At 38.9% G+C, this 27,030-nt stretch overlaps 2 protein-coding genes across 5 annotated transcripts in view; one reads left to right on the plus strand and one right to left on the minus strand.

The window, feature by feature from the left end:
• fgd6 (FYVE, RhoGEF and PH domain containing 6) overlaps positions 1-27,030 on the minus strand; it is a 53,285-nt gene that overhangs the window by 22,310 nt on the left and 3,945 nt on the right. The window contains exons 1-5 of one of the 3 annotated variants that reach the window (XM_083528297.1): positions 23,982-24,240; positions 15,746-17,636; positions 6,414-6,528; positions 3,701-3,768; positions 916-946 (exon numbers count right to left, since the gene is read on the minus strand). In XM_083528297.1, the coding sequence (XP_083384423.1) occupies positions 916-946; positions 3,701-3,768; positions 6,414-6,528; positions 15,746-17,636; positions 23,982-23,991 (2,115 nt within the window). In that variant the 5' untranslated portion in view covers positions 23,992-24,240. Of the gene's footprint in view, positions 1-915; positions 947-3,700; positions 3,769-6,413; positions 6,529-15,745; positions 17,637-23,981; positions 24,242-27,030 lie in introns of those variants that run through there. The other 2 variants (XM_083528299.1, XM_083528298.1) reach the window with 2 other exon arrangements.
• vezt (vezatin, adherens junctions transmembrane protein) overlaps positions 24,367-27,030 on the plus strand; it is a 30,676-nt gene continuing 28,012 nt past the window's right edge. For both annotated transcript variants that reach the window (XM_083528391.1, XM_083528392.1), the window contains exon 1: positions 24,367-24,506. In XM_083528391.1, coding sequence (XP_083384517.1) covers positions 24,471-24,506 — 36 coding nt within the window. In that variant the 5' untranslated portion in view covers positions 24,367-24,470. The remainder of the gene's footprint in view (positions 24,507-27,030) is intronic.

The following is a 27,030-nucleotide window of genomic DNA, read 5'->3' on the forward strand; positions in this document are numbered from 1 at the left end:
TTAAATATATAAAATCCCAAGCTGGAGATCAACAATTACAACACTCACTGCAGAACCAAACCTCCAAAGGGATGGGCAGGACCTGATCCAACTCTTCCTATAATCCTATAAGTCTGACTTTTGAACTTGAGACAGCGTACAGAACAAATTCACACACTAGGATGTCTCCACCAACTGGACATATTATTTTTATATATTTCAAACTTTATTTGGAAATGGTGTAATACTGCGTTTTTGACCTGGCCTAGATTGACTATGATGTGCGAGGCAGCATGTGTAACCAATCAGCAACAACCATGCCTTAAACCCCGCCCCAGTCTTCTGCAGGTACCAAAATCGCTTGGTTTTTGGATTAGTAGCCAATTAAAAAAAGATTTCTGGTGCCAAAAGTTTCAGTACTTTGTGCAGTGAAAAAAAGTTTTTCCAAATCAGTTCACACAGGAAAAGACCAGAGGAGTTTTGGTATGAAGATAATCTCTTGCTTACTCCCTCTCTCTCACACATACACACACATACACACACACAACCTTCTTAAAGGCAGCTGTTAGGGATCATGGCCAACTGCGTGGGCACCAGAGGGGGTGGGTGTGACCTCTTTCCTAAAAATCTCTCAGTTTCTCCCTCCTTTGTCTCGCCACGTCTTGCCTTCTGTTCCTTCCTTCTCTATTTCGGTGACTGTTTTCTTGCTACACTATACACTCTCTTTCATTCTGTGTTCTTTTAATTCATTGCTCCCCCCCCCCCCCACCCCACACACACACACACTCATTACAAGCATAAATAAAGCCACAGGTGTGTATCAGTGTTTATACTGGGCTGCGGAGTTTCCTGTCATCCGGTAAAGAAAAAAAGATCATAAATCACCAGCAGGGTTTTTTAAAGATTTTTTTTTAGAAATGATTTTTATTTACTTACGATGTGCAGCAACTTTAAAACGTCCACAAACCTGCAACATACATGTTTTCATAACTATTAGATCCAGTCTCTATACAGTATAAGCATATGCAGTGTAATATTCACAAAGATCCATGAACAGTTTGAATCATTACATATAGTTTTGCTAACAAAGTACATAAAGTGCAGAAGCACAGGTCCCAAATGTAGTCAAGTCTATTATTATACACATTTGGTGTCTGAAACTTGTTAGAGTTTTGTATAGGAGCTATGAGGTTAACATTTATTGGGCATAAACTCACACGAAATCTATAAATAAATGTGTAAATCTGCATCATTTCTTCCTATTTTCTTCAGACAACATTACACAATATTTTGTCGAAGAATTTAGAAAAGTTAAAAACCTCATAATGTACAGCACTTCCTGCTTTTCCCGCAGTCTGTGTGTGTATGTTTTTGTGTGGGGAAGTGAATTGAAACAACTCTTATCCCTGGACGGAGTGATATGGAATTGTGCTAAAGACAAAAGCTGCTTCTGAAAACGCTCCTTATCGCCTATATAGTGCACTATTTCGGGTGTCTGCCTTTTTGTAATGGTGCCCGACAACAACTTTATTCCCTGCGTTCGTTCGCTAGTTCGAATCCACAATGCACACCGTTTTTGGGTGTACGTGCGCTGACAAACTGCAACGTGATACGGTGCAATAGAAAATCGCCCCCTTTAGAAAATACATTTTGCTAAATCCAAAATTAGCAATTAGCAAGACATTTTACAGAGTATTTATCTGTTTAGCCCTGAAGTTAGCTCGAGGACACTGACAGGAAATCCAGTGAAAATGTTTTGTATATGTTCATATAAGGGGTGACCCCAAAAAGTTTTCGTTGCTTATATTGAAATGTCTGTGTTTAATGTCTGATTGCACATAGAACTATGATTACGTTGTAATTAAAAATTTAAAAAGAAAGAAGTTTTTAATAAATATTTTTAACAGAAGTGAATAACCAACCACCCCTGTGACATTTTCCTTTTCCATGATTTGTGACTGACACAAAAGCATCTTGGCAACATGGATGTAAATATTTAACAATGTCTGGAAAATTCTGTAAAGGTATATTCTCTTCTGATTTAATTCTGTAAATTAATTTTTGAGAGCCTGCTCGAACTGGCAAACACGCGTTCTCTCGATCAGTCGACTATTGGCAAGACTCGACAACTCTGATATGACTATGTAAATCCTTAGCCGGGGACACCCCTAGTTCATATACTTGTATATTCAAGTTGATTTTTGTTTTATGTTCATAAAAGAATTAAATGTGACACAGTAGTGAGATTTGTTATCTTTTTCCCTTTCAATCTTTATATTAATGTATTTTTAAATAATAAACATAATGGTAAATAAACATGACCAAAATCAGGAGGGTCCTAAAGCAGGATATTTACGTCAGTGTCTAAATTCGCTCATTTTGTTCCCTTCTTCCTATACAGTGAACTCAACTGCCACTGACTATATAGTGGCTTAGTGAATAAGTGAATATGTGAATGAGCGAGTGATTTCAGCAAAGGTGTTTCCAGTACTCCAAAATAAGGGCCCCTCATAATTTAACCCTAACACATACACTTCCAGAATAAAAGGTCTGGACTATTAAGCGCACCGAAATATAAGCCGCACCCACTAAATTTGACAAAGATTTTTATTTTAAACATAAATAAGCCGTCTACACTGAAACTAATGAACTTTTCACAGGCTTTAACGAAAGACACTGTGTAACGGGTGAAATATGTTGTGGCTCCTTTAAGAGCAGAGCGGCATTTTTTCCGGTATTACTGCATGTGTGCAAGACCGAGGAATATGTCCTTATTATTTTCTGATGCTCAGTTCTAAGTTTCTTTGACTAACCCGTAACGCTGTTGCAAAGAGAAAAATAAAAAAAATTGGAAACCTGTCTGTGCTTATATGATTTCTGTTGTAACTGGAGTTAGCGAGCTCTCCCTTCACCCAGTCTCAACGCTTTACAACGGCTTGTATCTAAACAGTAGCCTACCAAGAAAGTCATTGTTCACTGTCTTCCTCCTTCCTTTCACAACTATTTCTCCCGAGAGTTTTTTTTTTGTCATCGCCGTGTGTTTAAAAATCACCATCGGTGAAGCTTTTCTCCCGATGCCATGCAGCTCAGAACACAGGTGAAGTGCGTTTTTTCGTTTCCGTTCGGAAATTTCATTGGTCTTTCATTGGCCATTTTTAAACTGAGCGACATATTATGTAATAATATTATTATTATTATTATTTTTGGCTTGGAGTTTGTGAAACCGGGAAAAACCCAGGAAAAATTTATAAATTAGCCGCTTTGTTGTTTAAGCCGAGGGGTTCAAAGCGTGAGAAAAAAGTAGCGGCTTATAGTCCGGAAAATACGGTAGATATTTTTTAACGTCTATAAAACAATTTTAGAACAACTTTTGTACGTTAAGGATACAAACTCAGTGTGTACAGAAACACGTTCCCTCTGACTAAACCATCACGATGAGACATTTTGCTCAATTATTTACTAAAATGTAATGTGTAATACGTTGCATGATTTGCATTGCAGAGTACGTGTGAGACTGATGTTAGACGTTACATACTTCTCGGCTGATTTGTAGGAAGCCGGAAATGATGTGAAGCCATCAGCTACTGATTAGTGATTAGTCACACACACACACACACTCACACACACTCACACACACTCACACACACTCACACACACTCACACACACTCACACACACTCACACACACACAGAAGCACACAAAATACTATGGTTGTACTCACACTTTCTCTGAGCTCATGATCTCCATGGCAATGTGGACCACTTTATTCCTTTTTGCTTTCTCGACCTCCTAATGACACACACACAATCAAAATCATAGCATTCATACATACAGCATTAAAATATCGTAACACTTACACTCTCAGTGAATCCAACCATCTCAGGTAAGTTAAAACACACAGCTTCATATCAGTGCAGACTCACTGACTTCACCCTCACATTTGTGTGTGTGTGTGTGTGTGTGTGTGTGTGTGTGTGTGTGTGTGTGTGTGTGTGTGTGTGGGTGTGTGTGTGTGTGTGTGTGTAAAAGAGTATGTGTGTATGGGTTTGGGGAGGGTAGGAGGCCATGGTTCTTTATTTGGACCCAGGATCTGTCACAATATAAGCACAGTTTGACTGAGTAGACCTCCTGTTTCTCACTGTGTGTGTGTGTGTGTGTGTGTGTGTGTGTGTGTGTGTGTGTGTGTGTGTGTGTGTGTGTGTGTGAGAGAGTGTGTGTTGAATTGTTAACAAAGAGAGCGCGAGTACAATGACAGGAGGTATGTTAAAAACATGCAGCAAATTATAACGTTTTTATACCAAATGCATTCATCTACCAACACGCAACTATTTTCAAACCGCTTTGATCAGAATAAGAATTTAATAAATTGTGTATTTTAGTGAATTTGGTGCTTTGATATCGAAACTCTAGCCTTTAGTAATCTTCATGTTTACGTATAAAATCACGTACCTAAATATCAAAAGTTTATCAATTTATTTATTGAAGATTTTAAAAAATCCAGAATCCAAACTCTATAATTATGTGCCAAATCTGTAAGAGTAGAAAATCTGCTGTATTACAAAAAAAACCCTATATTTACATTTGCAGCATTTGGCAGACGCCATCATCCAGACGGACTTACAATTTCTGCATTCATACAACTTGAGATTTGAACTCCCTTCTGATCAGAAGTCCAGTGTATTAACCACTGTGCTACCTCCTTTACCCGCAAATGATTCTACAGCACAAGATCCCTGGACAGTCAGATCAGTTTCCTGGTAGTATTAAACATCATTACATAAAGATTAAGACTGAGTTTATGGATGGTCACATTCATTAAAAATAAAAAGTAGGAAAAAAAAATTATTTTTATTATTAGAAAAGAAAAAAAAAAGAAAAATCCTGTCAAACGCTTGGAAACACCCAGTCTTTAATTTTTATTTGTATTTTTTAAACTCATGTTCCTTTTGTTTATATGCAACAGAATTGGACAGTGAATAAGTGCATGAAAGCTCTGGACAAATGAAGTCCAAATTGGAAATTTTTGGCTCTAACAGAAGAACTTAAGAAAGATAGAGAACAGGAGAGAAGATGTTAACAAACTGCCTCACCCCCACAGTCAAACGTGGAGGTAAGAGTTTAATGGTTTGGGGTTGTTTTCGAGCAGGGAAGGTTGAAGACAAGACAACGACCCGAAGCAAACGTCGAAGCGTTATTAAGCGAGCGAACAGACGGCTGGAGTTTTCTCTCTCATGGAATGGCCTGCCCAGTCACTACACCTACATCTTATTAAATGAAATCTCCAAACAGCGAAGAACACCTTTGGTAAGTATTTCAGCTGAATGTTTGGAGAACAGAACTGTCTGGATGCCAAGAGTGTTTAAAGCTGTTGCTAAGGGATGATTTTTCAATATAAAGGAAGTTGAACATCTATAAATGTATATATTTGTTTAATCAAAGTAAATCTTCATATTGTTACATTATCTAGTTTGTCTCATATCAGCAAAAAGAACATACACATGCCTCGTAATAACCAGAAAAAATACTTGTTTCCAAAATAACAAGCCAATGTACATTACAAAAAAATAAAAAATAAATAAAAAACAAGTGCCATCACCCATTTGTAATAAGGATATTGGAATTTGGTTACATTTTGAGCTTCAGTGTTGTAAAAATAGATATCATTTATAAATATTTTAAGAACTACAGGGTTTTTAAAATATCTCAGAAGAGATAAAGGGAGTAAGACCACACTTTCAGAGTAGTATGAATACTTAGCTGAGCTTTTATAACATTTTGACTACAGTTTGCATCTGATCACCATCACTGCACACCTCAACATCGATTATCTGTAATAAATAGACATTCAGTGCCACCCAGATGGTCTGGTTCCTCTCAAGGTTTCTTCCTTTTGCCATCTCAGGGAGTTTTTCCTTGCCACAGTCGCCACCGGCTCGCTCATAAGGGACAAACGTATACTTATAAAGAACATCTAATTTATTCGTTATCACTGCATTATCTGTGTAAAGCTGCTTTGAGACGATGTTCACTGTTACTGAATTTCTGTAGTGTGTAGCATTGACACACAGGTATACTGTATCAACATCATCAAAGATTTCAGAAGCCACTAATGATTCATGTAGGTCAGTGGGTGAAATTGAAATGTCAAATAAATGATATCTAGTCTGAATTTATTCAACTACTGTATTAGTTTACTAAATACATTTAGAGGGCCTGGTTTTAGAGCTGAAATACATCTATGGCACATAACTAGATCTGAAGGACCCCACTGAAGGTACATTTATATACTTATAATACTGTAAACTGTGAATTCACAACAAGTCACTGATTATTTGACACTGTAACTCTATATCCAGATTAGTTTGGCTGCCATTCAAAATTTGCTGTGCGTGTTGTGTAAAGATCAGAAGATTTGTGAGTGATCCCAGTCTCACCTCTTTGTCTCTCGATTGGTCCATTTCATCTTTGCTGGAGGTGGAGCTGTTATCGTCATCCTCGTTCGAGCTTAGCCCCTCCTCTTCCTCAGACACGTCGTCGCCCAAATGAGGCCTGTTAGCAAATCAAATTTATCAAAACATTTATTAACTTGTATATGCGCTCTGTTGATTTACACACACACACACACACACACACACACACACACACACACACACACAAACACACACACAAACACACACACAAACACACATATGGTAAGCATGTGTGGAAATGAAATCTGATCCCAAACATTTTTCTTCAGAGAAAGTCGGCATTTTATTCGCCATGTTCAAACTTTCAGTGAATATGGTATTTTCTTTTAGGATGAATGTATTAGCAGCATAAATCAGGAGGTTTTATGGATTTATTTGGATTTATCCTGCCAATTCCTACTCACCAAGCAATTAATACAAAGGTAAAAACGTGGTTCCTCCAAGACACATAAAGTCAGATAGAGGTCAAACAATATGGGGTTTTCTCTGGCCAGTGCCTATTTTTAAAAACCAGGGCAGGCAATTTTTTTGCCCGATTTTCTTTTTTTCCCTTCATCTCATAAAATCTAACAGTTAATAAGAAGTGATACAGAAAATCGCTCAAACTAAAGATTTATTAAAAACCAAAAGTCTCTTAAATCAGTGCACTTGTTACCCGGTTTGTACCTGTAGCCTAAACTACAGCTGGTTGAGGGCTTACTAACAATACAGTTCCAAAAAGTTACTCTAATTCACTCCCCTAATAGTTATTTTCATTCTCTCCCCAAAAGCAGTACATATAAAATATATATTGCATTCGATTAAGAACGAATGATAAAAACTTAAAAAACACCAAGCTGATGGTCGGCCATTGGGCGACAGCAGGGGTTTTTTAAGTGTTGGTCAGCTTTAGTTTTTCCACAACGTTGTCTCATGTCTGTGCTGGCTAGTCAGCTTAGTGAATAAACACATGAGAAAAAAGGAACATGCTTGTTGTCATTCTTGCTCTTTTCTTCGCAATTTAGCAGACATGATTGAAAAAAGCTACACGCACAGTTTGGTGTATCAGATGCTTAATAATTGGCCTAATTTGCCATATAATTGGCCGATGCACATTAATTTAAAAATGCCAAAAATCGGCTGTAATAATCAGCCAGCCGATCAATCGGTCGACCTCTAAAGTTTGACACCATGACTGCTGCTCATGCTGCATCACAGGGCAGTGGATCAAATGCGCCACCTTCAACACACATGAGCTCACAGATGCCACAATTGGGCACCACCACTGTAATTAACAGGAGACAGCTTAAAGCACTGGCATGCCCACTGAATCATCTGCAATCGAATTTGCAACCTCCCAGCAATAGGAAAAAAAAATTGTTTTTGGTTGCGCCACTCCAGAGCCCCTTGTGTGATGTAATTTTAAAAGGATCCTATTGCTTCAGTGAACTTGTTTTTTTTTTTACACTTCTTGCAATAAGCAATTCCCATTTCCAAACCAGACCCCAAAACACAAACTAATTCCAAATAAAAGTCAACTAATTGTTTATATTTAGGAGGTCCTTTATAAATTAAACTGATGGCTGCTTAGATTAGTCGGTACTGCATTAAACAGTGCAGTCCTACAGGTGATGGTGTCTTCCTCTTCCAAACGATATACAGGACATTTAAAAACCCAATCAAAAACACCATGTCAAAACGTGAGCCAAAGCTTATTTAAAATGGTCTAAGGCAAAGTTGAAAACTGTTTTGTGATCAGACAATCAAAAGTTTTTTGGGGTTTTTTTGGAAACCATGGACTCCACGTTCTCTAGACTAAAGAGTAGAGGGACCACCTGGCTTTTTATCAGTGCTTACCTCAAAGGCCTACAACTCTGAGGATAGTGGGGGAAGCATTTGTCTGAGAAAAATAGGCATATTTATGTTTTAGGGCAACAAATGCAAAAGAGAGCCTTGAGTCAATGCTAATCAAGTAAAACAGCATGACTGAATGCTGAACTGGTCTGCCTATAGTCCAGACCATTCAACAATTACAAATATTTGGTGCATCATGAAATGAAAAATATTGCAAAGAAGACCCTGGACGAATTGAGCAGCTCGATTCCTGTATCAGACACAAACGGGACAACTTTCCTCTCCCAAACTGGTCTCTTTTGTTCCCAGATGTATATGGACTGTTCCCAGATGTATGTATGCTACACAGTGGTAAACATGGCCTTTACCAAACATGTTTTGAGATTTGTTGGGTCCATCAAATTATATTGAACTTATTTTTCTTTAAAATGGTAAATTTACTCAGTTTAAACCGTTATGTTTTCCAAATGGGTTTATGAGATTTGCCAATCAGTGCAGTTTTTATGTGAATTTTTACACAGTGTCCCGAATCTTTTTAGAATTGGGATTGCAATATAATGCAGCGGATAAAAAAATATAACGATGTAATCCTCGAAGGTATTTCCGAGATACATGGAAATGTATAATGTAAAATGATAGACAAGCTTACTAACAAACAGGCAGTATTAATTTGAAAACAAGTGTGTGAGGCTGCATATCTAATATCTGAAATTTATATTTCTAGTCTGTTTAAAAATCCTACTTATTTAAAAATAAATGTATCAACATATCCATAAAATGTCTCAAAAAGAAACATTGTGGAAATATCCATACATCACCATATCAGCCAGACCTTTACTGTAACCCATTCAAAAGAAAAGCATGGGGAAAAAATGACCCACTTTGTTTATTAACAGCAATGGTTTGTGAGCATACACTTTAAAACATTAAACACAGAGTCTCAAAGAAAGTGAAACTGAGAGGAAATTTTACTTTACACTTTACTTCTACTGAATGCTACGATCTACTGAACAGCATAATGTACAGCTGAGTTTCAAAAACATCCAGTCATCTATTCTAGTAGTTTGTATTTTTGTTTAGTTGTGTTCAAAGTAATATTAGTAAACAGGGTTGCCAGGTTTAAGCACAATTTCCATCCGCCACTACTTTTTCAAATCCAACTGCAAATACCCCCCCCCCAAAATAAATAAATAAATAAATAAAAAATTGGAAATTAAAGAAAAAAAAGCATTTTCTTTCCCAGAATTTCAGTCCATGAAATATTTGTTTACAACATATTTTGTTAAGTGCAGCATTATCCTCACGACAACCATTGCCTCTTCCCAAACTTTGCAAAAAAAAACCAAAAACCGAACAACAAAGATTTTTTGACATTTGCTATAAAACAAGATACTGGTGATTGTACAGAAATTTTAAACTTTCCTAATCTGGCAACCCTGTCTATTAACCCAGTCCACTCCTCCACCAATGGAACTGGGAAAAGGGTTTTGGGCAGAGGGTTTACTTGCCACAAATGGATGTCAATTTGTGAATCGTCTTTTTAATCACACCGCTACAGTGTAATATCCACACATGCTTGTAAACCAAACAGAATATCATCTAAATTCAATAGCAAAGTGTTTTGATTTGCTGGCCCCTCATAAAAGGTAGATAGTACTTAACAGAATTGTGATTTTTTTTTTTTTTTATAAATACACAGTATGGACAAAAGTATTGGGAGACCTGACTTTTTAGTCATATGTGGTTCTCCCCCTAACCGTAATCACAAAGTTGTTATAGGATGTATTTGAATGTGTAGCATTACATTTTCTCCTTATTTGAACTGCCCCTGTGCACAAAGTAAGCTCCATGAAGATATATTTTACATTGGTTGGAGTGGAAGATCTTGAGTGGCCTGCTCTAGAGCTCTGACCTCATCCCTACTAAAAACAACTTTGGGATGAATTGGAATGTTGACTGCATCCCAGGCCTCCTCACCTACATCAGTACCTGACTTTACTAACACCCTTGTTTCTGAATGATCCCAAATCTCCACAAGCACACTCCAAAATGTATCTTATAATCAGGTGTCCACAAACTTTTGTCCATATATAGCATCTTTTGGAAAAGGGCTGGGGCTGCCTATAAATCAGCTGCCAGTGTGGAAAATGCGAACCTCATAGTCTTTTGATTGATGTCAGCGACTCATCAAGCCAAATTACTACCTATTCACTTCAAAAAGTGGTCAAAACACAAGTGGCCTCATACACACCTGTCTGTGGACCCAGTAACCACTGGATTTTTAGATATATATATATATATATATATATATATATATATATATATATATATATATATATATATATATATATATATATCTCGATTGTAATATGTAAATGCAGACATTCTGCACTGCAACACAGCCTGAAACATTATTATATGATTTTATAACAGTAGAAGCTTAAACATAGGATCGATAAATACAGTGAATATACAAATCAATCAGAAAAAAAAAAATAATACTACCTGTTACCAGATTATGTCGTTTCAACACACTGTATTTCCGTCAAATATGAAACAAAGGCTAGAGGACGAAAAAAAGTATAATTCTTCGTAGTTTACCACGAAAATGTATAACCCCAAAACACACAAAAACATTGCTGAAGTGAAAGAAAACTTTCCTCATGATAACTGTATTAAGTTCTAGTCCTGTATTGGAAACTCGCATCCAGAATACAAACCCTGTCTGAAAACTCATCACTGTAGTCACATATATTGCGAATATATTCCCGTTTCAAACTCACACGGCCATGATGTGAATGTTTTGTGAGAAACCTCGCTGTGGGGTTTTCTTTTGGATAAGAATAAGCGGTCCGTTTTTTTTTTCCAAGGGTGAAGAACTAATTTCTCACACTCACACAAACCCCGTTCTCCTTTTACACCTCTCCACCACCTCTCCACCCCTTCTCTACCCCTCTCCCCTTTTCTTTTACTCGCTCTTTCTCTCGTTTCCTTATTCTGTCTCCTGCTGCAGGCGGACAGAGCGCCTCTTGTTTACTGCCTCGGGTAGCTTATATAAACTCAGCCTGTAAAGGGATGCCAGAGAGACAACACACACTCACACACACAGAGTTCAAATAAATCGTCTAACATAACTGGCATACAAGACGTGAAAGACAAACTAAAACTCCTGTCAGTATGTAATGCCCATTTCTTTCAGAAGACATACGAAAGAGTTTAATTGCTTGATTTGTATTACATAAAGACTTGAACAATTTCAAATTGAGGATTCCAGACTCCAAAAACAAAATACACCTCGTTTTATTTGTTCAACCTCAGAAGGCAAGTTTAAAAAAAAAAAAAAAAAAAAAAGTAATAATAATAAAAATTTCACAGGCTTTAAATGAGTGTTTCAATTCAGAAGTAGGTTTGATCATGACCTCTATTTAAAGTGATGATTCCAGTCACCTTAAACAACCCTATGAGAAAAATAAGATCCTTCTAGAGGGGTGTAAAAAGGTCAAGAGAAAATATTTCTACTAAAATATTTCTACTAGATCACAACACAAAGGAGGAGTTGCTGCATCATAAAATCTGAGAGCCAATCACATTTCAGTGCAAGTACAGGCCATGCAGCTGTGCAACACTAAGCGGTTGAGAATGTAATTATTCCATACAGAATTAGTTTTTATCCAATTCAAAGTTGTTGACACAAGAATGATAACTCAGGGTTAAGGAAAGTACAGTGAATATACATACCCAGGATTAGAAGTGTACGATATATATTTCTTCAACGATAATATCGTAATTGTTGTTTTAATTATGTGCGATTTGACATTATCGCGTAAATCACACACCTACAGAGTGAACGGATAAATTACGTGATGGAGTCTGGTAGATTAAATATCAATAAGATCAATATCACACAAAAAAAGTGCCTTTTTTTCTCCAAAATTCGGTTATTGAAATAGATTTTATTATTACATTTATATTATATCATATTTAGATTAGGGCTAAAACGATTCCTCGCGTAACTTGAGTAATTCAAATACAAAAAATCAATGAGGCAAATACATTTTTTGTGCTCCGTTTATTCCATTTAACTAACGAGAAGAAGATTCATATGGAATACCGTTTTCGGCACATAAAATATTTATTTTTTGCCTAATTACGACTTCTTTTCTGCCAATTCTAAGTTTATTTTTACCAATGCAGAGATTTTTTTATTTTTATTTTTTAGCCAGTTGGGCAGCGTCACCACCTCTGTAGTGCCAGAAAGTTTTACATATTTAAAATGAAATAGTCTACAATCAATAGAATCGCATGATATCAAACTGAGCCTCAGATCTCTGGAGAGAACTCTGTCTAACAATCACGGAACAAGACAGATGAAGCAGAGAAGCCTCGTTCATACACCAACAGCTTCAAACTTCAGGCCCAAATCATGGTTATCGGTGGATGCAGAGAGAATTCCAAGAGAAAATGTTGGAATTAGGAAAAAAAGATGTATGTGGCGGAAACAGGTCTCAATAGGATTCAGTCCAAAGAAAACAACAGTTTTCTTCAAGTTCCCAAAGTTTGGGATCATTTCAAACTAAAACACAAAACGCATTGTACAGTTTGTTTACTTTTTCTTTTTCATTATAAAGTAATCTGAATAGGTCCCCTGGTGGTCTAGTGGTTAAGATGCAGCGCTCCCACCGCTGCGACCCGGGTTCGATTCCCAGTCAGGGAACCATCCCCAGCCACTCTTAGTGCCGGTCCCAAGCCCGGATAAATTGGGGAGGGTTGCGTTAGGAAGGGCATCCAGCGTAAAACATGTGCCAAATCAAACGTGCGGAGGATCCGCTGTGATCTGAAATAGATTTTCATATTTTTGATTTTTTTATATATATATATATATTAAAGTACAAGCACAATAACACACTCAGTCTAATTATCATTACCAATAAACTCTGAAAAAATATTGAGATACGATTTGTTGTCAATATCGCACACGCCTAACCAGGATCGATTGTTAACCTCCCGGGATATCGTACGAGCAGAGTGAAACGTGAAAGATGGTATCCCAGGATTCCATTTACATGATGTTTAGAATCACCTTAAACCTTCAATACAAATGAGTGTTGTGACTGGTCATGTCATGAGACAAGCAAACACAAAATCCTCATCTACTTCAACTAAAATCTCCACGATTCATGATGTCACAGAGCGACTATTGAATTGGCTGATGTGGCTATTGCACTGATAAAAGAAACGAGAAAAAATGGCTAAATGGCTGCGATGAAGGAGGACGAGAGCGAGACAGCGTGTGTGAGAGAGAGAGAGAGAGAGAGAGAGAGAGAGAGAGAGAGAGAGAGAGAGAGAGAGAGAGAGAGAGAAAAGAGAGAGAGATTATTTTCCAGAGGCTCTGCCCTCTCTCTTCTCCAGATATTTCCTGCTCTGGCCACTGAAAATAACCCACAGGAAAGCGACTCAGCCTGAACTCCAAGAGTGGACCATTAAAGTGGCAGTTTCAGCTCTCTGCCTTCTTTATTAAACAAACTGACTCGTTTTGTTTCTGTAGTGGTACTGGCTGTGCAGGTTACTGAACATAAAAGCTGATTGCTTAAACATATTAGAGATCAAGTCCAAGAGAAATAAACGTAATTTCAGTAAAAAATAAATAAATAAATAAATAAATAAATAAATAAATAAATAAATAAAAAGTGAGGCAAAACAGCTCAGGAAATGCCATAACATGATACGTTTTAGATCATATTTTAAAGTGTTACAGTCAAAATATGTGCACATTTAGTTAGAGGCTGCATTCATTAAAATTCCAAAGTTTCTTCTAACCACAGTGTGTATTTTTCAAATGTGGGAGTCACCCTGCTCGTCCCTCGCAGCAGAACCAAGGTAAGCTTTAACACACGTGTAAGATTCTACTATATACAACTGTTCTATCAATTCTATCGAAGAAAAGCTGCATGAGCCTTGATTTCTGATTTGGACATCAATAAACAACTAAAATAATCCAATCTGATTGTCATTGTGTTCTGTGGCAGTATATGTAGCTCTTTGCTGACACCATTGAAATTAAAAAGAATTCCCATCAACATCCCATTACAAATGTTTTTTTCTTCTAATCTTATGACATGTTACATAAAACATATTCTGTCAACGGATATCATGTTACTCGGAGGAAATTCCATGTTGTTATAGGAATTACTGCATACGAGATAAATGTGCTAAAAGCAACTTTACCGAGCTCAGGTTCAGGTTCTGGCAAAACGATTTGATTACATTCTTGGTTTAGACCACAGCAAGATTTTACATTTAATGTTACTATTAATAGTCCTTTTCTTTCCGAGCTGATCAACTTAAATTACTTGGGAAACTTACAGAATATTGTCCTACCAGCTTTGGTTACAAAAAAGGCGGTCCATTGAGTTGAGGAATTTACGGAAATCATGTTAAATGCAAGTCCTGTTTCTCTTATTAATTATATTTCACTACGTTCTCCTAGCAGCATGATATTTGGCGTTAAGTTATATTTTTTCATTTCAGGCATCACAGAGCCTCCATCAGCATAACAGCAATAACTTCAACAATTTCTGCTATAGGAGTTTGTCTGTTGGATCGGACCACACCGGCCAGCCTTCACTCCCCACGTGCATCAACGAGCCTCGACCGCCCATGACCCTGTTACTGGTTCACCACTGTTCCTCCCTTGGACCACTTTTGAAAGATACTGACTACTGCAGAAAGGAAAACACCCCACAAGAGCTGCAGTTTTGGAGATGCTCTGACCCATTTGTCTAGACATCACATTTTAGCCCTTGTCAAACTCGCTCACATCCTTGCGCTCGCCCATTTTTCCTGCACCTCAACTTTGAGGAGAAAAATTTCACTTGCTGTCGAATATATCCCACCCACTAACAGGCGCCATGATGTTAATCACTGCTAATAATGTTAGCATGTCATAATGCTTTGCCTGATCGGTGTATGTGCTTCGGTCAAAAGGTGCAGGTTGTTTTGGAGTACCTAGAACAACATTCTTAAGCTATGGAACTTCCAATTAGAACTCAGGAGGCTAATCATCTCGTTTGATAGTGTCAAATGATGTTCTTAACTGCTCCTCTCTAATGTAAAAGTGCAGATCTGGCTGGCTATAAACAGTCTGGTTCCTCTCAGGATTTCTACCGAATGCTGTCCCAGGCAGTTTCCCTTGTTCCTGCCTCCTTTGTCTGAGTGCTATACAAATAAATAGAAATTGGAAATCAACTGAAACATGCCACCCTTTGATTCTTGGGAGTTGACTCTTCCCTCAGATGGATACAGACGAATTGTTGTCACTGGTTTGTTTGTTTTTCTGGGCTCTACCTTATTCGACTTCTAATGTTAGATTGACGCACAACCAGAGTCTTTCAAGGGTCAAATTAATGTAGTTTTTTTTTAAAGATGGAAAATATATTTTACATACATCATGTAAAGCTCCTTACCTGCTCATTTCATAAGGTTCCTGCACTTCATACACTCCACTATCTGTATTCTGATTCGAATAGACCCAGGGCAGGTTCATGTACTCAGGAATCTCCTCATAGAGGGGCACATTTTCATATTCGATGCCACAGTCCTCTTCTCCATCCTGCTGAGAGACGTCCTCACTGGTGGCTGTGACCTCAGTTTTGGCCACGTTGTGTGTGTCACACTCTGTATCCGTGCTACTGCAGTCCAAAGACGTCCCACTACGTAGCAGTTTCGGAATCAGCTTCACACGTACTTCGAGAAGTTTCTTCAGACTGCGGTGTTTCTGCACACCACCGCCCGAGTCCACACGTAGAAGATCAGCGGAAGAGAACGACCTTGCCCTCTGCTTGACCAGCACTGACCCCGTCCTCTTTCCATCTCTGGTCTGTGATTGGTTAGCGCTCTGAGATAGCTGTTTACCAAATAGAGGGATTCCTGAGAAAGTGATGCGCCATGATGAGGGTTTTTCGTTAGGAGGGGCAGGAAGTGCTCCAAAAATAGGCGGTGGGGCCGGAACGGGTGTTTGTGGTGGCGTGTTTTGTTTCCTTAACAGTGCGGACGCAGGTAGACTGTGTCTCTGTGGCTTTTTGGGGACAATTTTTGGCGAGCTTTCCTCTGCTGAAGACGCCTTTGATACAGTCACCAGCTGAGGGCTACGGTTGAGTCTAATTTGTTTCGGTAAACTCCTAGTGAACGGACAACGAGCAAAATCGCCATATGCGCCATCTTCATCATCGTCCTCGTCGTCCTCTTCCACCTCTTCTCTGTGGAGCTTCTCATCGAACCGATCGGAGTTTGCATGCTCCGTAAGAAGCAGGTTATCCAGAGAAGATGACATGTGATTGTTACTGTCTTTTTGTAGAAGGGACTTTTGTCGAGGGGGTGGGGCAGGTGGCTGTTGCTCCTCCTCTTCTATCGATACGGACATTTCACTAGTGACTGGTTCGGAATAGCAGACAGTTTCTGTATGGGTCACGCTACCATCGTCGTGTGCGTCACAGCTTAAGTCTTTATTGTTGATAGAGTCTGTAATGTTGGCAGAGCCTGCGTCTAAGTCTGAAGAAGTGTTTGCAAGACAAGTGTCTTCTGGTACAGAATACTGGTTTTCGAAATGCGTTTGAAGGGTCACAGGGAGTTGTGTCTCTGTTTCATTCGAACACTCCACCACTGGCTTTTGGCGAAGAAGCAAATTTCTTCTTGGACGCCGAGGCTGAGGTACAGGAAGTGGTTTACTAGGGGGTGAAGGCATAGTATTGGTATTAGTATGTATATCCTCAGTGGTTAAACACCGCTTGTGTGAAGATTCCTTAGCAAGTTGCTGTTGTTTTTGAAAGGGTTCCACTGTTGGAGAATGTAACTCTGGTTGTGTGAGTATGTCATCCTTGACAAGCACAGCTGTGTGTGTATCATTCTTTGCATCTGGAGTAGTGTTTGGGGAGTGTGTGGGAATGTGGTTTTGCACATCTTGTCGGAGTAAAGTCACTTGGTCCTTTCCACTGTTGCAGCCAAACTCCTCGACTGGACTGCCTCGCTTTTTCCCCGAATCATAATCGGTCGCTTCGCTTGTTTCTTCGGATCCCCTCGTTTTGCCCATATGGTGACTCTTTGGTGGTATGATGTAACACGAAAGGCCTCCATTTTTGGATGCAGGGATTCCCTCGGATTTGCCACTGCTGTTTGAGACAGCTTTGGGACAGATTTTATCCAGGCATGGTTTAGGGGCTAGTGCAGGTTTCCCTCTTTTTGGTGCAGAAGGAGATGAAGAGGGAAAAAGGATCTCGGGTTTAGGTGCGATCGGAGGGGGGACTGGCTTCTGAGATGCCACCAGCCTGGGTTTGGGGGCGACTGGCGGCTTCTTCATACCTGCACAATCATACATGGAATACAGTTAGAACATTTTAAAAGACTTTTTGACAATGTGATTCCATATTTTGTATATACGGCTTTAATAAAATCCAATAAAAATTGTGCTTGTACTGTTTTGTTCAGTTCTGCTTGACTGATTTGTACAGACAGGTGTCAATCATATTGATGAACATGCAGATTTGGAACTAGCAGATTACAGACTACTAGATTTTCAATTAAAGCTACCCAGTGGACTAACAGATTCAGTAGGCTGTTGATTTAAAGTCACTTTAGCTTAGTCCTAATGCCCTTCCCAAGGAAATAATTTTATTTGCTATGTTGTTTACACACAACACTAGATCTTATTGGTTCATTTGTTGCAAAGCACCTCAATGCTGAAACACACACTACATTTTTCTATGCAAAGAAATTTGAGAAAAAAAGTCTGCTGTTAGCAGAGGTGGAAAAAGTAATAAAATATTCTACTCAAGTGAAAGTACTGTAAATTTTGTGATATTTTATTTAAATACAAGTTGGCGATCTAAAAATCTACTAGTAATACAAAAAAGTAGCTACTTTGAAATGTACCGTTTATTTAATAATAAAAAAAAATTTATTAAAAAAAAAATTATAATAATTTACAGTCCGAGACTTGAGTCTTGTGTTATGCACATGCAGCAAAAAAAAAAAAAAAAAAATCTCCTGTTATAATTTCATTTATGAAAATGTAGGAAATTGCAAATACAGATTGAGAAATTGGACAATGAGCGCACGCACTGAACAGCTTTCCATTCGCTGGCATTTCGCTTCCAGCTGCATTACTGGATCTGTCTTGTCTGTCCCCATCTGTCTTTCCTGGAGTTTAGAGCGTTTGTTCGCCGCCCATCAATCAATCAGTGCTGTAGTGCTGAAACCCTATTGTTATTGTAGGGTTTTTTATTTGTATTATTATTCCACCCTAAAACTGATGCAGGCCAAAACGCAAAGCCTATGTGAAACTAGGCCAGATGGTAGAGCTTTTGGCAGAGGTTAACTTTCAACCCAGTTGGCCAAAGGGGGGACTACAGTCAAAAAAAGAAATTTATAAAAAATGCAGACATTTTTGGCCATGGCTCGTATACCGTTGTCCAAAAAACACTTTTACTAACTAGTCCTAGGTTTTTCTCCCCATCGGAACCAAACCAGTTCAGAAAATTTCCCTGGATAGTAAATATCAATAATTATTAAACTTTCGACTCATCGTTGCAAAGGGTCGCCAAAATGTTCGACCTCGGCTTGATTAATCGGGGTTCGAATCTCATGGTCCCACTTTACTGCGATTTTTAATTTGGCGCATAACTACTTTGTTTCGTAAATCGTCCCGATTTATCACGGAAATAATCAAAAATTATAGGGAACTAGCTGAAAGTACCCGTGCTTCGCTACTGAAGGCAGAACGCTAAGCAATATGGCAATAAGCAGTAAGCACTGAGCAGGACTGGATGATCAGAGATCAGAACGTAACGTCAACAAATAACATACTACCCCTTTGTAGTACCGATACAGGGCAAACTACTTTGAAAATAATTTTTAACGTGCATCTAACATGTAATAAGAAACAATGTAGTAAGTTTCATGGGGATCAAGAGTTTACAATGCGTGAGAAATCGCGTTTTTCGCGAGTTAGCCGTGATCCAGGGCGAGTTTTTCAAAACCCTTTCTTAGTGAGCACCTAAGACCCAGGAGGAAGGTATGTTCCAAATTTCATTGCAATCCGTGCAGTGGTTTTTGAGATTTCGTGATGAGTGAATGAGTCTGTCAGTGGTATTTGAGCTTTATATATATAGATTGTTTTGAGTTTTATGTTGAAATGAGGTACTAATAAAGTAAAAGTAAACCTAAAATACTGTACAGTGTGTATCATACATTTAAACGAGACAAAGAACACGTAGCGTTGTGTACGAAATCTCGGCACTGGGATGCTGAAAATCTACATTATACAGCTGGAGGAATCGAAAGCCAATCGGAATGGTCCATTCATTTAATCTGGGTTGTGATTGGCTCTGATGTAAAAAAAAAAAAAAAAGGGTGGCGTTAAAGACATACATCACCAGATTTAGCCATTGAAAATAAAGAATGCAGTGACGTGTATCTTTAACTTAGCCCCTTTTTTGACGTCAAAGAACAATTCAACCAATAAACAAGCGGAGAAACTACGCATAGGCTACGCTACAGTACTACAGTATTTACTATGAATGATATATTTTAACGAATTTACACAAAATTCGTCTCGCTATGTTCTTGCAAATGATTTCGGTGTGTGCTTAAAGAGTGTGGGAGAATGATTTATGGCTAAAACAATAATAAAAAAAAAAAAAGACTATCACCAAAAAATTAAAAATAAAATTGTGGGGCTTGACCACTTGGTGGTGCTATAGGCGAGAAAAAAACAACAACATAAAAACATCTATAGCTACGCAACCGTCCGACCTAAAAATTGGCATGCAGTGTCTCCAATGTGCCACAAGGGGGGGGGGGGGTTACGTCTTAAGTGCTTGAACCCCAATAATCGCTGCTTGCAGCTATATTATTATTATTGTATTTTTTTAAATCAGTAATAAGTATGATTTCAAATTTAGTTAAGTATAATACTTTAAACAAAACATACATTATATGGACAAAAGTATTGGGACACCTGACCTTTCCTGCCATACGTGGTTCTTGGCCAAACCGTTACCACAAAGCTGGAGGCACACAATTGTATGTCTTTGGATGCGGTATAATAGAATCTGGAGTTCACTTGAACTTAAAAATCCAAACCTGAACACAATTGGGATGAACTGGAATGCTGACTGCACCCCAAGCCTCACCCTACATCAGCACCTGACTTTACTATCGCACTTGCGGTTGATAAACACAAATGTCCACAAGCACACGCCACAAAATCTAGTGGAACATCTTCCCAGAAGAGTGGAGGGGATTATAAGAGCGAATTGGGACTAAATGTGGAATGCGATGCTCAAAAAGCACATACCGTACACTTATGACCGGGTGTCCACAGACTTTTAGCATTATAGTGAACTTAATGAAAAGTCAAATTAAAGATTTTCCAAATTACTTTAAAAAGTGGAAGTACACAACACCCCCCCCCCCCCCACACACACACACACACACACACACACACACACACACACACACACACACACAGTAACTAAACAGTAATGTGTTCCTGTCCACCTCTGGGTTTTGGGAATCATTTTTATTGAGCAGATTAATTGACCTGCTGCACAACCTTTCAAAAATCAGGAGCATACAAAGATCAGTGAGAATAAACAGTAAAGTCCAGCACGGTCTTTTTTTAATGCATTCCTTGTACAAGGTGTGTACATGGTGTTACTTTGCCAATGAACATCACATGCTTTCCAGCCATGCTTATAAAAGATCAGCAGATCATATTAAGTAAAAAAAAACTTATTCAGTCCCATTCAATTCCATTCCAGTACCGTATATCTAATCCAAGACAATACAGAATATTTACAGTCAGGTAATTGTATCCCTAATAATAAAAGAAAGTGTCAAGTGTATGTGTACGTGTGTAATGTAGGCGTGTGTTAACGGGCAAGTATCAAATCACAAGAATTGTTTGAGCGCTGTGTAAGATTTTTATATCACCACAATCTTCTGTTAAGGAATTTGCTGGGTTTTTTTTGTCCTTGTACCTTCGAGCACAACTGGGTACTCCACTAAATCTCAACGTTGCACGTGATGCTGAGAGATGAGGTCGAAGGTAGAGTAGTCTGAGAAACACCAGCATTATTACACTCAACAGACCTGGATATTTTTTTTAATTATGACATTTCTGAATTCGGAATTCTTGGAAAAATGCCAGGAAATGATATATATTTTTGCTAGGCGAGTATGAAGAGCTGGTCTAAAAAGCTGTATGAACAAAAGCTACCAGACATTTTCTTAAGTAAGTGTGAGCACTAAGGGTTATAACTGATCTTCATGAACTTGTGACCTGCCACAGTAGTGTAGTGGGTAATTTTGAAAATAAATTCTCACCGATTTGGTTTCCTCCTGGGTTCCCCCCCCATTTTCATCCCACCTTCCAAACATTCCAGTTTGTGATCTGGTTACTCTAAATGTTCCCTGTATATGAACTAATGTGTGTATGTGTGTGATTTGTGCTCTACAATGGACAGACATCACTTACAGGGTGTATTCCTTCCTGGTGCACAGTGCTACAGATCTACTGTAACCATGACCTTCATGTCGGTCAGGTAATTTTTTTTTCCCCATTATAAGGATCAGCTGCAATTCCATAAAACATTGATTGGGAATTTTGCTAAAGCGTGAGGTGGTATCAAAAAGTTTCAAGACAAGCTCTAAGTACTTTACGTTTATACACCATCACCTTTAAAATAGTTCCCTTACACAGCGATACAGCGCTCCCAGGGTTCTTGCCACTTCTGGAATGTGTCCTGAAAGTCTTCTTTTCAAAGCGTGTCAAGCTGGGTGACACGCTGTCAGAATCGCACATTGTCAGAATCGCAGACATGGTAACACCAGATGATGCCTTTTGACACACTAAATTATAAGGGCCGGTGCTCCCTGTGACTGTGCGTGCAGCCTTGTGCTGCCATCTGTTGGCGTATTACAAAAGTAGTCACGAAACCTCTTTAATACCACCTCGTATCGCGCACGATTCACCAGTTAATGATCAAATTCTGTTGACGATTTTCCAAGAAGGTGTAAAACATATTCCAGACATACGAAACCTCGTTCATATCTTATTTCAGCCCACATTTAAATCACTTTACATTTTAAGTCAGAAGAAGTAATGGAAGATTATCGCACCTAAAACATCTTTACTGTAACTCTCTGTCTCTGATATTATCCTTCTGGAATGTCACATTCCAACTTGTGGTTTAAGACACGGTGACACTGAACATGATTTTCTTTAAAAAGCAATCGAACCAAACTATGAACAAAACTTGATAATACACCTGATCAGGATCATGTTATGGAAGCAGCCATCTTGGAAATGCTAAACCATTTCCTTAAGCTAAACCATAGCTTAAGGCTGGTAGAAAAATTGAAGATATGATTTTGATCACTGCCTGTTAGCCTGATATCTCCAAACATTGAAAACACATCTTGGAAAAAGAAGAAACTTGGGTCAAACTGATTTTTTTTCCCCTTTCCACAAAGCAGCGATCAGGACCAGCACACTTCGAAGACAAAATACAAACCCATGTAATTTCTCACGAAACTCGGACAACAATCCAAAACCCGTCCTCTCTCGGGTGAGTGAGGACATGAACAGAACCTCATAAACCCGGTTTTTATTTCCGGAATTTACTTGGCTTTGCTTGTTTATGCTCCGTTGAGGAAGGGAAGCGATCCAAGACAAAACTAAGGCCAGTTGGGTTTGTCACTTTAGATTCAGAGGGAAAAAAATTATTATTTATTATTTCCCCTCACATTTCAGTGGGAAAAGATTCTTGAGCTACACGAAGGATGAACTAAATGAGTCGTTGGATTGAAGAAGCAAAAAATTTATATAAGAGGACGCGAATGGTGTGGGGGAGCTAAACCTTTCCAAGTGTGTGAGTGTACACTAAATCCTGTCCCTAAGCCTCAGTGTGTGTGTGTGTGTGTGTGTGTGTGTGTGTGTGTGTGTGTGTGTGTGTGTGTGTGTGTGTGTGTGTGTAGTCATCAGGCGGATGTGCTGAGATGGCCAAACTTGTGGGCTATGGAAAATGATCATGAGACTCCTTTGGCTGCTTTATATCATTCATAAAGTCAGTGCACACAACCCAAGGACCCAGGGATCAACCCCAGGGATCAACCCCAGGGATCAACCCCAGGGATCAACCCCAGGGATCAACCCCAGGGATCAACCCCAGGGATCAACCCCAGGGATCAACGCAGGGATCAACCCAACCCCAGGGATCAACCCCAGGGATCAACCAAGGGATCAACTCAGGGATCAACCCTATACAGAGTGACCGGAACACAGCCTGGGATTAATGTGCATACAGAAAAGTGAAAAAACCTTAAACAAAAGATACAAAATAATTCTTGTTTCAACTCATTCTAATCATTACATAAGGAAAAAAGATGTTTGGTCTTTTATTACTCTTTTCCCTGCACTGATTTTCCATCACCGGGTTTATTTTAATAAAATAATACTTAGAAGAAGAAGAAAAAGAGGTCTGGGTTGTTATCACCAAAACATCCGACAAAATAAGCTCTCGAGCCCTATTATTGGCAAACAAACAAACAATCAAAAACAACCAAACAAATGTTATTCTCGGTTTTTTTTTCTTTTTGTTGTAAATATTAGGTTTTGTTCACTTTCCCAGGAAGGAAACTGACCTGTACTCATGATCCTTCACTCCTTCGGCTCCATGAATGAGTCGCTTTTTTAAGGAAAATCCTTCAAAAGTGGCTCCATGAGATCTCCCATAATAACTCCATCACAAAAGTGGAAAAAAATGACACTGAAACACACTACACACAAAGCGCCATGTGGCCGGTTACAGTTTAACTAACTTTTTTTTCTCCCATAGAAAAAAAATCTCTTCGTCTCCATTGAGTGTCCTGCCCCCACTCACACCGCACGCCTGCAGCTTTTCGGACAGCCGCTAGGAGCGCTCTCGGGCTGCTTGCACATGTGTGCGCGTGTGCGCTCAGGTTACGTTGTGGGTTTGTGGGGGTTTTTAGTGAAGCATCATGGGAAATGTAGTGTGCACGCGCCGCTCTGCTTTGCGCAGGTCGCCCATAAGTGAAGTCCCCTCTGGCCGTTTAATCGCCTACAATCCCAGCATGCGCGCGCTCGTGCCAGGAGGCTGATGGCGGAGAGCGATGACTGAGGATCTGGATGAAGAGGTCGTGTTCGAGGTGAGTGTGTGTGAGTGTGTATTAGTGTGTTAGTGTTAGTGTGAGTGTGAGTGTGTGTAAGTGTGTGCATATGCACGCGCTTGTTTGGTGTTTTTGGCCTTGCTGGTGTTGAGCTGCTCGGGCTGTGAAGGCGTGGAAGCGTTAGGCGGAGTTCGGTCTGATACACACACACACACACACACACACGCACACGCGCGCGCGTGCTGAGATCGGACCGGCCCTGATGTTGATTGTCAATCAGCGATCATAGGTTATAAAGATCATTCTGATCACTGATGGTCTCCATGCAAAACGAATCATGTGTAGATCAGTCAGTGTTTTTCACCCAAATCATTCTGTCTGTCTGTCTGTCTGTCATTTTGTGTCTGTCTGTCAGTCTGTTATTTTGTCTGTCTGTCTGTCAGTCAGTCATTTTGTCTTTCTGTCTGTCTGTCTGTCTGTCAGTCAGTCATTTTGTCTCTCTGTCTGTCTGTCTGTCTGTCTGTCAGTCAGTCATTTTGTCTCTCTGTCTGTCTGTCTGTCTGTCTGTCAGTCAGTCATTTTGTCTCTCTGTCTGTCAGTCTGTCAGTCATTTTGTCTCTCTGTCTGTCAGTCTGTCAGTCATTTTGTCTCTCTGTCTGTCAGTCTGTCAGTCATTTTGTCTCTCTGTCTGTCAGTCTGTCAGTCATTTTGTCTCTCTGTCTGTCAGTCTGTCAGTCATTTTGTCTCTCTGTCTGTCAGTCTGTCAGTCATTTTGTCTCTCTGTCTGTCAGTCTGTCAGTCATTTTGTCTCTCTGTCTGTCATTTTGTCTCTCTCTGTCTGTCAGTTAGTCTGTCATTTTGTCTCTTTCTGTCTGTGTCAGTCTGTCATTTTGTCAGTCTGTCATTTGCCTGTCTCTCTCTCTGTCTCTCTGTCTGTCATTCTGTTATTTAGTCTGTTTCCTGTCTCTCTTTTTGTCTGTCTTTCTGTCTATCTGTCTCTGTCTGTCATTCAGTCTGTCAGTCAGTGTCTGTTTGTCTGTCTCTCTCTCTTGGTCAGTTTGACCGTGTTTGTTTGTCTCTCTGTGTTACTCTGTTGGTCATTCTGTTGGTCTGTTTTTTATATTAAAAATAAATAAATAAAATAGGAACACACACACACACACACACACACACACACACACACACACACATTTCAGTTTCATGAAAGAGTCAGCAAATTAGAGACTAGGTTTATTTAACAGTAGTAACACACTGAACATCTTGCATATTTACGTAAATGTAATTCTGTGACATTAGTTAATGCAATACTGATCCCATTGTGTATCACGTGATACCAGTCACATGACTGATAAAACACTGCACTGTTGTGATGTTACAGGAATATGGTCCCTGCTGGACTGGTGTGATGTAACCACAGACCCTGAACAGGTGTCCAAGCATTGTTCATTGTTTATAAGATCTTCGAGACCCTCGAATATTTTTATTCCCTTAATACAAGATTATTCTCATAAATGATATAAATAAATACGGGCTGTCAAAATTAATGTGTTAATAACTCGTAATTTAAAATGCCAAAGTATTGCTGTAAATGTTAAATTAATTACGTGTTTTAAATTACGTACTGTACATCATCAGGACACTAAAAGGGACCTTTGGTATGTTTCTTGTTAATGAGGTGATACCGAAGATCTGCTAACTTTCATATGGATTACATCATCATAGAATAATTGTATCCAATTGGTTTATTTTGGTTTATTTAAATGTATTGTAAATTTTAAATGTATTTTTTTATATATTTATGATTCAGCGAGTGTTCACTGAGATTTGGGTTATTTTATTTATAAAGTCTGGTTTGAAAATGTAAGAAGTAGGAAGTACAGATATTTGTGTAAAAATGTAATGAGTGAAAGTAAAAAGTTAAATAAATAAATAGTAAAATACCGATACAGTGGAACCCCGTTGTACGAGCAAGCTATAGTACGAGCAAACGGATATACGAGCAACCTCGCTCGCAAAATTTTACCCTGTTTTACGAGTAAATTTCGAAGATACGAGCAAACTCACGCTGCGGGTATACAGAACCACTTTCGGCCGAGGGAAGCGCCAGTCGCTTGGTTGATCTCGTGTCGCTCAGTAGCAGGGGCTGGTTTGATCGATTTAAGAAAAGGACTGGCATCCACAATGTGACAAGACATGGTGAAGCTTCTAGTGCAAACCAGAAGGAAGCAGATGCATTCGTTAAGGAATTTAACAAATTCGTGAAAAAGGAGGGTTATGTTCCACAGCAAATTTTCAACGTCGATGAAACTGGACTATTTTGGAAAAAAATGCCAAATAGAACATACATAACGAAGGAGGAAAAGTCTTTGCCTGGTCATAAGCCTATAAAAGACAGGCTTACTCTCATGTTTTGCGCTAATGCCAGTGGTTGCTGCAGAATTAAGCCCATGCTGATCTACCATTCAGGAAAACCCTAGAGCATTTAAACAACATAAGGTCGTCAAAGAAAATTTGCCTGTTATGTGGAGATCGAACGCAAAACCTGGGGAACAAGGGCTCTCTT

This window comes from Silurus aristotelis (assembly GCF_946808225.1).
Source record: "Silurus aristotelis genome assembly, chromosome: 24".
NCBI classification, from domain to species: Eukaryota; Metazoa; Chordata; class Actinopteri; order Siluriformes; family Siluridae; genus Silurus; species Silurus aristotelis.